Source organism: Dendrobium catenatum, unplaced genomic scaffold (assembly GCF_001605985.2).
Source record: "Dendrobium catenatum unplaced genomic scaffold, ASM160598v2 fragScaff_scaffold_253, whole genome shotgun sequence".
Lineage (NCBI taxonomy): Eukaryota > Viridiplantae > Streptophyta > Magnoliopsida > Asparagales > Orchidaceae > Dendrobium > Dendrobium catenatum.
Window position 1 is genome coordinate 138115 of NW_021318715.1, and position 12157 is coordinate 150271.

At 35.3% G+C, this 12157-nt stretch overlaps 1 protein-coding gene across 1 annotated transcript; it reads right to left on the reverse strand.

Moving 5' to 3' along the window:
• Positions 1-1564: 1564 nt before the first annotated feature.
• On the reverse strand, positions 1565-11488 carry LOC110099749 (zinc transport protein ZntB). Its single transcript, XM_020827004.2, has 4 exons — positions 10493-11488; positions 3615-3694; positions 2624-2888; positions 1565-2432 (listed from the first exon to the last, which is right to left on the reverse strand). The coding sequence occupies exons 1-4, from the start codon at positions 11292-11294 to the stop codon at positions 2164-2166; spliced, it is 1416 nt and encodes a 471-aa protein (XP_020682663.2). The 5' UTR covers positions 11295-11488; the 3' UTR covers positions 1565-2163.
• Positions 11489-12157: the final 669 nt, after the last annotated feature.

Below are 12157 nucleotides of genomic sequence, written 5' to 3' on the forward strand. Positions count from 1 at the left end.
GTATTTCTCGTTTTGTGCGTGCGATCTTCGTGCCGACCAAACGTACCTCTACATACGTTCACCGGATGTAATAAAAGTTCCTGCAAAAGAGGCATATATGTGAAAATGTTAGAGTAGCTCTAGTGGAAGATAAGATTAGAAAAATTCTTTATAAAACGACTGTCTTTCGATGACCCGATTAGAAGAGTGTAGATCTATTAGATTTCACTTATGTTAATAAAGATAGAGATATATCTAAAATGACTTCTAAAATGACTTTGTTAGAAAATATTAAAAATAACATTTCTTTATTAAATTTAAATGAGATTTTGATTTTTAGGTTTCATTTGCGACGACTTTCTTGTTGCTTCTTAAAGCAACTTTTTAATATAAAAATTTTAATTTTCATACTAAAAAATTGCTTTAAGAATCAACAAAAAAACTATCCATAATGAAGTTTTAATGGGACACAATGGAAAAAAAAAATTCATGTAATCGACCTCATGTAATATGATAAAAACTTATTTGTTGTTGTTAAGCAAATTCTGCCTATGATTACAAATTGTGGCACCCTATTTTTTAGTTTGTTAAAAGATTTATGAGCAATAATACCTTAAACATTTTTTTGTCAACTTGTTAATCCATTTGGCTTTCGAAGCTAATTCAATGAACGGATGATGCAAGAAGAATTGAATAAGATAAAAAAAAATTAAGTTAAACTAATTCAATGAGAAGATGAGAGAAGAATTTGATAAGAAAATAAAGCTGAGAAAATTTATGCTATGATGGGCTTAATAAAAATCATTAAACATTTAAACATGTTTTGAAATTAACATTGTATATAAAAAACTCATATTATACTAATCCTAAGATAAATTCAATATTTTTTTACTCATCAAAATAAAAATTATGCACACAATTTTTACATTATCATCTCAAGGTGACATGTCAGAGCCAAAAGACAAAATAATAAATAAGTTAAAGTTTGTTTGGGACGGCTTTTTTACTGCTTTTTAAATCAATTTTTTAGTACAAAAATTAAAACTTTTGTACTAAAAGGCTGCTTTATAAAGTAATAAGAAAGCCGTCTCAAACGAAGCCTTAGTAGGGCAAGCCATCAACCTTTCTATAATGTCAAGGTTGTCGAGAAATATTAGACACTAATTGATTTTCCGATCTGATTGAGGAGAAATTATTACGTACGGTGTCCAGATGTAAAGTTGTGTCAGTACTCCAATGAAATGTTCACACGTTGTTAAAATATATATTTTTATATTAATGCATATTTGTCGGGTATTTACTAAATATTTATTATATATTTGTTGAGTATTTATTGCATATTTATCAAATATTTATTGCGTATTTAATACTCAATAAATACTAAGTAAATACACATAAACATTCAGCAAAATATTCAATAATATGTAAAGTTCAGACGCAACTCTACATCCGAACTCTACACATAATAATTTCTCCTGTTTGAGACCAATGAAAAAAGTATATTTTAGCAATCGAGAAAAAAAAAAACGACTATTTCTTATCAACACAAAATCATTCCTAATCCCATAGAAGTTCAAAGGCTTCAAAGCTTCAAATCATCAATGACTGCTCATAAAATCAGACACAAAATATACAATAGATATGCAATAGTTACAATTCAAAGCTCAAAGGCTTTGATGGAATTTCAGAGCTCCCCTTCTCAACATAAAATCAAAAGTTGATGGAAGATGACTTCGTTGCAAAAATCTGAAAATTTTCAAGTATTTCAAATCATCACATTACAATTTACAACAGAAGTGGCTATTTATCAAAGTTAACAAGTAATTACATTGAAAAATAATTCCATCAACTTGATCAAAACAATCTGAATTAATTACTGAAGAATGAATAAAGAATATGTAAATGCTGGTGAATTGTGTTGGCTTCAATAGGGCAAATTATTAGGTCTGATCATCGGACCTATTTCTAGGTCCGGACATCCACTAAAAATTTGCTACGTTGAATGTACATATGTCTGCGGAATTTTAAGTCAAGCGCATCAAAAGCACAGATAAAACGCAGTCAAAGCACAGATCATGTGACAAGTTTTTATTGGATGTCCGGACCTAATAATTTGCCCTTCAATAGATACCTGATCTCCTCTATTCGAAGTCTGTAACTGTACAGGCATATAAGAATAACCAATTAAAGACGTATATAACCTCCTCCTCCCTGAAATGCACCTCTTCGGAGTGTTCTTCTCAAGAAGGACTTTCTGTTAAGAGACCATGATCTTCGTAATGCAGCTCGGTTGCTCCAAGCAGAAATATGTCGATAGATAGTTGGGAAGGTAAAGCAAAATAGAAGTAACAAGAACATAGCAGCACAGAGCAGTAAAACATTGCGAAAGCCATCTTTTAGTTCTGGGTCCTTCTGTCCTGTCCATGGCACTCCACCAACGTTCATACCAAATACTGTCAAGAAAAAACAAAATGCAGAAGTGAAGGAACCTGTAAAGTATTTGAAGCTTCGTTGGGATTGTTTTTTTTACTGTTTTTTAATATAAAAAATTTAATTTTGTATTGAAAATCTACTTTAAAAAGCAGTAAGAAAGCCGTCCCAAACGAAGCATGAATCTCGACATATCAATAGCAGCTAAGCTTACCTCCAGTGACAATTGATAGCGGAAGAAAAATCAGTGAGAAAAAGGAAAGGTAGTAAAGTTTTCTGTTTATTTGTTCTGCTTGCCAACTATCAAGACCAGCTTGAATGGCTGTCACCCGATTTACTATAAATCCCAGATTCTCTTTCAGTCTCCTAAGGCGACCAATTAGCTCCTCCAGAGCAACAATGTTTTCATTCAGGAACCAGCTTTTCCCCGCACATTTCTCTTTCACGCGTGGGAATACTTGCTCACCATGAGCAACTACCTGCATTAAAGCAGGTTAAACTAGTGAAATCAAAACTGATAGGAAATACTTTAGTTCACAAGTAATTCTATCGGATCTACTTGAGTTCGCAAGCAAATCTAACAATAATAGGAAAAAACAGCGAGAAAATGAAGAAATCGTGGTGGAAGAACAATCAAACAATAGCCAATCTTATAGAAAACAAAGAGAAACAAGAACAAAGCAAAGATAGAAGAGATCCTCAATTCGAGAGGAGGATAGTCTCTCCCAAATCTCTAGACAAGAAGAGCCCAAGTCTCCAAGAAACTCTAATTCCACTCAATCAAAACATAATCTTCTCTAATCCTCTCTTACTCTTTAATACAAAAAGTTTTCCTAATCTAATTTCCCTCCCAAGTCCTAGCCGCCAACTCTTTTTCAATTTGAAATTGCGTGGATAGGTGGGGCCCACCCTGTTGGGCAGAACTAGGCGGAACTAAACAGAGGAGGCGGACTGTTTCGGCCTTTAGTACACCGGCTGGGCCGGTTCAGTATGAACCGGCATATCAAAAACCTGTGTATATATATTATTTCTGCCTCAAACGAAGATTATATGGTATTTTAGTTGGATGCATAACAGTAAAATAGGGCAAAGAGGCTTAAAAATTCATAGAAGACCCAATTTGAGAAGCTGAAAATGACTCTCTAAAGGTAAGAGTTTGAATTTTTCTATAATAAATTCTACAAATGGTAAAAATGATTAATCACCTGTAGAAGGCGCTGCAAATCCAAATGCATTTTCGGAAATCTTCTATCATCTAGCATTTGTTTCTTCAGTGCAGAACCACCTATAACCAGAAGATATAGCGTGATTTTAAACAAGAAATCAAGTATAAATGCCACAATATAATCATCATTGTATAAAAATTTATTAACTGAATGAAGTGGCTATAAAACACAGCTTCATAAAGGGTTGAAAACGTTAAATGCAGCTAAAGGAACTAGCATTAGCAGAAACTAGCAACATTTCACTTTATTTGTTTCAAAAGAAGAATATAAGGCCAACAATCTTTTGAACAAATCAACCGCAGATTCATCTATGGTTCAGGAGAGCACATTAGAAGAAATGCTTAGTTGAATATATTTGAAAATTTTAAGATTAAAAAAAAAAATCTACTACACCTGTTTTAAGAGAACAGACTTGAATTGGTGATGATGAACTAAATGTTCATGCCGGTATTCATTTTGTATATAAACCACACTAAAACCCTTTTACACATTACACAAGCAAGTGTTTGCTTGTAATTCCACACCATGCACAGAAAGAACTTACAAAACAATTAGTATAGGATTCATTTTTTTCGCCAGCATTTCAAGAAAATGAGTAAGAAAACAAAAATCCTGAACAAGGAAACCTAACACTAGAATGCTTTGAATGGATTGTGATGCTACTCTAGCTTTTGTCCTTGTCAAGGTAAAATAATTCAAAGCTTGACAAGTTCCATGTGATTTGATTAAATAGCCGACTAGTTAAAATTCAACGCAATTTGATTCAAATTAATAGCATTAGTTTTACGCTTCTTCCTGGGGTAAAATAGTGTAATGAGCCAAACCTTTGAATCAGCCCATCCTTGACCATAAAAAACATGGCAGACTTAGGCCTAGGGGCGAAACCGGCCTTGATTCTTAGGGGGGGTAAATTTATAAATAACACATCTACACAACGTGTTTAATTTTGCTAGGGGACAATCACCTAAAGATCATAATATTTTATTTTTTTTAGGGGGGGGGGGGGAATTGCCTAAAAACTCCTATAATAAATAGTAAAAAAAGGATGGAGAGGAAGTAAAAAAAGGATGGAGAGGACCAAATTACCTAAATATCTATGTAATAAATATTTTTTAATTTTTTTAGGGGGGTCAATTGCCCCCCCCCCCCGCACTAGGTGGTTCCGCCCCTGCTTAGACCCAACATGTGAATTCCCTCGTTTTTGACATTGCCGCCTTCATTGTACAAGAATTCCACCCATCATCGCCATCAAAAGTGAAAAGTAAGGAACTGAGTTAGGGTTCTCCCACAAGTTTGTTTCACCGCTTCTCCTAAACCAGCCATACACCGCATCTCTTCCTCTCTTTTCTTCCACCCAAGAGCAAGATCACCCCTCTCACGCTGCAAGTCTTCATTGCCTTGTTCCAGCTGTAGCATATTGTCACCCGAGCTTTTTCCCTTTCTCACTTTCTTTGACATGCATCAGCATCCACTCTTGAGTCATGATGTCACTCTCCATCACAATTAGATTTTCTTCTTCATCTCCTCCTTACTGTTTTCCTTTCCACTTCCTTTATACACATCCATTATTAAAATTCTTTATTATAGGTGTTGGATTGTTCTTGTTGTTTCTTGAAAAATTCTCATTACTACTATAAACATCTACGTCTTCTAACAAATTAAGACTTCTTTATTTAACACATTATTCCCCTGGATCTCAATTGAGCATTTGTCTCCATATTGCATTGTGAGGAAGGTAATTTTTATTATTGGAGGATGAATGTACAATTATTTATTAGGGGCATTATCCTTGATACTTACATCATATTTACAAGAATATTTAGTAGATTCTATGTCATAACTTATATGTTTAATGATGTCTTTCATGCTCAAAATTTTCTTACATATTTGTAAAAGCTTTATAGATACCTCATAATGCTATATGATGTGTAGATCACTTTATCATGATAATTAAAGTATAAATCTGATAGGAAATGCTTGTAAGAAACCAAGAAAAGATTGGCTGAATTTGAATTTCAGTGAAGGCTAAACAACAATTGAGAAGAACGATGAAGAAAAATAAGAGAAAACATTTATAATTGATGAAATATGGAACAAAACGAACAAGATATAATGGATCTTCAATTCGAGAGAAAGATCCGGCTCTCCCAATCTCTAGCCACTAGCTATAGCCCAATCAATCCTTAGAACAATCTAATTTCAGCCAAAAAAGAGAAAACCCTATGATGTGAATCATATGAGATGATAACCACTAGGAGTTATTTCAAGAAATTTAAGAAGAGAAAAGATTAAAGTTTTGCTCCTTTTAAATTTAAAGCTAGCACATAGAATTGAGTTAAGAATATGAAATTTTCAACTTTATTAGGTCCAAAGAAATGCAATTGAAATTAACCGAAGCAATTCATTCAAAACTCCAAGAGATTTAGATGCAAAGTACAAGTAACAAAAATCCAACGCTTAACAATGAGAATTTCACCTTGTGGGCCGTTTCACTCAACTATTAGTAAGCTTTAGCGGAGAGAGAAGATCCAAATGATGAAGGATATCACCACTAGAGAGAAGGCGCCGAAGAACTTCGTCGGAGGAAAGGTAGCCGGTGGGGATGGATGTCGTAGGTGGCCGTCGAGACTCCAATTGTAGCTTGAAAATCGTCGGTCGATGATGCTTGCAAGGATCGGGATGACTCTCTCCAAATATTCTTCTACGGTGGTTTTGTCCTCAAATCCTACGTCGAAGCACGAGGATCGTAGGATGTTGATGCTTCCGTCGGCGTTGAACACAAGACCCCACTCAAGCTCCGGATCCGCCATACGTCATTGAAACGGAGATGGAAGACGTCGCCTTCGTTCCCTCTTGGACTCTTGATTCAAGAGACGGGGAGAGAGAGGGTGGGGACGGCGGGGATTTGTGGCCGGTGGCTTCTAGAGGGGGAAATTGGTGTGGGAGCAAGTGGATGTTTTCCAAATTGGGTGCATGAGGTTTAAGAAGGATTAAAACAAAATCCGTTTGAATTTGAATTTTGTCATGAAAACGGATTTAAAACTTTCCTAATTTGGAAATTCCAAAATTGGAAAGATTTTGAAATTCAAATTTTGAATTTTCAAAACTTGAATTCGAGGGGAATGGGAGATGAGGTCGATGGTTGAAAGGTCCACGAACGGATGGTGGTGGTGGGGTGGCCGGCGGCTAAGGGGAAGCTAAGGCCGGCGGGTTGGGAAGAAGGGAGGGGGATTGGATGTTGGGGATAGACCACGAGCCACGGACTCTTTCCAATGACTGGTGGGTATTGCTTTTCACCCTCACCTTGGGCTCTCGTTCTCCTTTCTAACTCTCCACAAGAAGAAAAAGAAGACAAGATGATCAAAACAAATTTTCATTCAAAATATTCATTAAGCTCAAAATAATACATGAGACCACTATATATAGGTCTCAACTCATACAATGAGAAAATACGAAATTGCCCTCTGGGCTACAATAACAAAGTAACTCCCCACAGGGGTAAAAATAGAAAGACTGCAAATAACATAAGATAATAATAAAATACATCATGACATCTAATATCAAAAGTAGAGGTGCTGAATTGTGGCCGTCGATCTGCGATTTCGCCGGCGATAAACATGTCGGTAGCGTTTGTCGATGTCCTCATCACCCTAACCCTAGGGAAAATATCCTATTAAAGTATATAATCATGAAGTAAATCCCAAAATAGCCCCTTCTTTGAATCTTCCCTCCTGAACACATTAATCCCTCTCTTAATATCTCTGTTGGACCCCACCCAAAGGGGTCAAGTTCTGCCTGTGATAAACTAAGGCTGGTCCAGTGACCAGTCTAATAGATTTACTTCTATACATCCCTTTCTTGTGTTATGGACCTTCTCAAAATTCCAACACTTATTTCCCATTTTTCTTCCCATGTAAAGCCAACTAACCAAAATCTATCAAAACCCATTCGCTCAATCTTCCTTAAAATCTGCACACAATAACTTTTATATCACAGACCCTAACAACTCTAGTAACCTCTTACCAACATCTTAAGCATTCCATAAAATATCTACACCCAATCTCCTTACCAAACCCCTCTTAAACTCCACTTAAAATCAACTACCAAAAGTAATCCAAAATCAGCCATTCTTAAATAGTTCTATATAAACATAGAAATCCTTCTCAAAATTTTAAAAGACTCAAATCACTTCAAAGGTCCTTTTACATTCCCCCACGTTAAATAAATTCCTCGACTCAACCTCTCCTAAGTCCACCATATGTCAATGAAAAAAAAACTAAAAATAAAATCTCAACAAATTGGACCTAACCCCTGAATTTCTTAGATCTTCCAAAAGAAGACTCTTTTTATAAATGTAAAGAAAAATATATGGACTATGAATGTAAGGAAAAATTCTGCACCATGAACTTTGTACCGCGTGCATCACTTAGTGGGGACCCCAGAAAGTAACTTGAGCAAGAGTGAAAAAAAAATATGAAATTTGAAAGAAAAGACAGAAGAGACGAAATGAAGAAATGCAAAATTATAAGAATCGGAGTTTCTTTGTACTGTGTCTGAAATACATCCTTTCTATTCCTATCCTTCCACTCTTTTATTGAATCCTTTTAGCTAATCTTTTTTAGCTATTAGATTTGAGATATATACGAAAATCTCACATACTTTTGGAATAAGAAAAGTATGAACAGAGAGGAAAAAATATAAATGAAAAAGAAAGTAAAGAATATCTATCCCGATCCATCAGTTCGTATCAAAACTTAAATTTGGAATAGGCAATAAACTTCAAGAAACTTTAATAAGGGCAATCAATAAGGCTTAATAAATGGCAACTACTTTTGACTTGTCGATGACCTCTGCATCTTAAACTTAAATCTTCTTGCTTTGGTATTAATCCATTTACAATTTGGTTTAGGCGGTTGCATGTTTCAAGGCAAACTTAAGATATAACTTCATCCTAGTAGTAAAATCTACTTATAAGCTAAAATACTTTCCAAAACCCACCATCCCATATTTGTCTTGAGTGCTACATTGTGAAAGTGTGTTTTACTTCAATTAAATTGGTACGTATCTAGATTTCTATTATAGACATGGTTGGTTATACTATGAAGTTTGTTTGATATTAGTTTTTTTCTATTGTGGAATCAATTTATGATAAATAAAGTATACTTTTAAATTAATTTATCGGATGATTTTTCCTATGAATAGGCAATAATCTAGAAATAAATTCAATCTAAAATTCTCCAGAAGAACTTCCTCTCGGTTCCTTCTCCAGCAAAAGCAAGGAGTTTATAGAATACTTTAGCATAACTGTAGCTATAGTGTTGTGCACTGAAGTACGTCATTGTTTTCTATTTGTTGAAGTCGTTGCTACCTCCATTGCTTCATTTTTGCCACTGTTATCCTCTTATAGTCGTCGTTTTCATCAACTTTCATTGTTGCTTTATAGTTTTCACAGAAAATAGGAGTCAAAACAACAATTGGTTGATATCTACTGCAAAAATAGCGAGAGTGCCTGCTATCCAACAAAGGAGTATAATCCAGATTGTTATTCCAACAATATAGGAGAAGAATTCAGTAGTTGGCTTGTTGTCTAGTGGAAGAAGACTCAAAATTAGAGAAAAAATATCGTCAACAATAAGGAGGAGAAAATAACAGAGAGTAGTTATCTACAGCTTGAAATAACACTTGTGGTGCCTTTGATTGATTGATATATCAATAAGAAATCTCCAAAAAATAAATTTCTTAAACCATTCCAAATCCATTCTATTCATAAAATTAAGAAGTTGGCTACTTATCATGAAGCTAAGTGATTAATATATGGAATGTTTTAAAACTATAAGAAAAAAAAATACGATGGAGACTTAAAGACAACTTGTATAAAACCATAATTATATTGACTATGGTATAGACAACAAAAAGACACTAATAAATAAATTAGATTTTTACAAGTGCATAACTCCAAACATATGGATTTATTATTATGGCTCCTTAATATTTAATATTGCAAGTACAATACTCAATCTATTAACTCATATAAAGATGCATCTTGGTGTTAAACTAAAAGAAATATTGCATTTTTTTTTTAAATTCACCTTACTTATGAAAATAACCGTCCTAATAATTAAGCCATAATGTGGATGAATCCTTAGAGACCATATCCGGGCCAAAAGTGCAATTAGGCTATATTATATGGTAGGTCAACTTAAACTTTTGTGCCATTAACTCAATCCACTCAATTTGTGATTGGGTCTAATCAAGCTAGACAGGTCTCTAAGCTCATGCTCCTATAAGGGTTGATGGCCTATTAACTAAACTAAGCTTAACTAGTTTAGTAAGACTATATACATCAGGGATTACTAATACAAAAGGTTAGGACGGTATACTAATAAATTCCTACATTTAAGTGGTATAACAAGAAAACTTCTACATAATTGTAAGATTTCAACAAAATATAAAATGTTAAGAAGAATGTATGATAAAAAAAGTTGAGAAGTAATTATTTTTACGAGACAAATGGAGTGCCAAAATAGACCATAAACCTGTTGAAAATTTTCAAAAAAGACCTACTTTGTATGTATGTACCAAAAATAAAGAACATACACCAAATATAGATATCTGAAGATTTAGCAAGAAAGGATAAATTAAAAAAAAAAAAACTGCACAAAAATGAATTAAAATGAATGATTCATAGCGTCAACACTAAAATTTTAGGCTAAGTGTATTTTTATTGATGATGGCAAGTTCTACAAATCGATCCTTCAAAAATCAAGGGAACCCTTTCAGGCTTTATCAATCTAAACGCCAAACCAGACAACATAATCAAATCATTTCATTCATCAAACACCAGAGACATCCCATACCTTTATCCAATTCCAGCTCGACGGAATCGAGCTGCATCTCGAGTCTGGTCACAATATCCTGCACGTGATCGACATGCGTATCTATAACGTGCACCACCAAATCAGACACAGTCCTCGGCACAGGATTATCTGCCTCCGCAGAATGATTCATCGTGAGCAAAAACTCGAGAACATGCTCACCGATAACGATTCCACTACCCTCGACCCTCTCCTCCCCATCCTCAGCACCCCTCCTATGCTCCAAAACGGGGATCTCGGAAAGCAGAGACTGCCCGGTCTGAGAAAAACCCAACCTCGGCACTCGCCCAAGCGAAACAGTAATGACAGTAGCCTCCGTAACACGGGCGGCGAGCCGGAGGGTGAAATCAGATGTGGCAGGGCCAGGTGAGTTCACGCGGAAAATAAGGGCGCCGTCGACGTGAGCACAGAATGGCCCATTAGACACTAATGAAAGAATGTCCTGTAGCTTGAGAGGAGGGCATAGGGCATCGATTAAGAGCTGAGCCGAAACGGAGAGCTTGTGGTTCCCTTTAGGGAGATCGACGTGGAACCAATTGAATTCGCAGTGTGAGGATTCGGCCTCGGCGATATCCCAATCACGAGAGAAGAAGCCGCCGCGGCCATCGAAGCGGTAAGCACGGAGCCGGACGGCTCCGGGGGATGGAAAGGACAGCCCGCGGCGGCGATCGCGATCGGGAAAGTGGAGGGAATGTGCCCCGCGGACGCCAACGGGAGCTGCCTCGGGAAAGCGATCGCGATCGCGATCACGATCCGCTTCCGAATCACCGTTAATGAACTCCATGGAAACGATAGAAAAAGCTGAAAGACGGCGGAAAACGATTCGTCTTCCGCTGTCGATGGATCTCGGAAGTCGCGTCGAGGACAGCGGATCGTGACTTCCTCGGTACCGTTCTCTTCAACGAAGGAGAACGGGACTCGCGTGCCGCATCTGTAGCGCGGGGAGAGAGCCTGTCATGCCAAGTGCGAACCAGACGAGAGGATGGCGTACTGTAGCAAGGCTATGTTATTTAATGGTAATGATGTTTACTTTGATGCCCATTTATCAAAATATTCAACAAATTTAATGATAATTATATTTATCCTGACTTCTGAATATCTAAGCATTCTTTATTGATGGGGGATTTGATATTTATTATTACTCTAAAAGAAAATTTTAATATTTAGGTCGTAATTAATTATATTGGATTTTCTTTTTTAGGGTCAAAATATATCTTAAATCTTACCATCATTAAAAGATGCCTAAGTGCGTAATTATCACATAAATTGAGCGTATTTTTTAATTAAATGTTAATTATCTCTTTTAACTATAATAAATTTTAAATTAATTATTACAAAAGAAATTAAATATATACAAGTATGTATTTATTTATAGTTTTTCATATCATTTGATTTATTAAAATTTATAAATAAAAAAAAATAAATTTTAAAACTGAGATAACACTTGAGGTATTACAAAATATGAAAAATTATTTTCGGTATTCAGGAATATGTTAAATAGATGCTCGTATTTGTTCCTTCCTCTAAATAAATTTTAATTACGCTCATTATTCCCTTTAATTAAATGCTAATAAAGCTCATTTTCAAAAACTAGACTTTTTTATCACAGGTTGTGAATTTGGGCTAATTATTAGGTCCAGTCAATTG

Coding starts and splice junctions, on each gene's coding strand:
- LOC110099749 (XM_020827004.2), bottom strand. CDS start 11,294: ATGGAGTTCATTAACGGTGATTCGGAAGCGGATCGTGATCGCGATCGC. Junction 3,695..10,492: donor CGAGCTGGAATTGGATAAAG/GTATGGGATGTC, acceptor TTCTGGTTATAG/GTGGTTCTGCACTGAAGAAA. Junction 2,433..2,623: donor GCTATCAATTGTCACTGGAG/GTAAGCTTAGCT, acceptor TTTTCTTGACAG/TATTTGGTATGAACGTTGGT.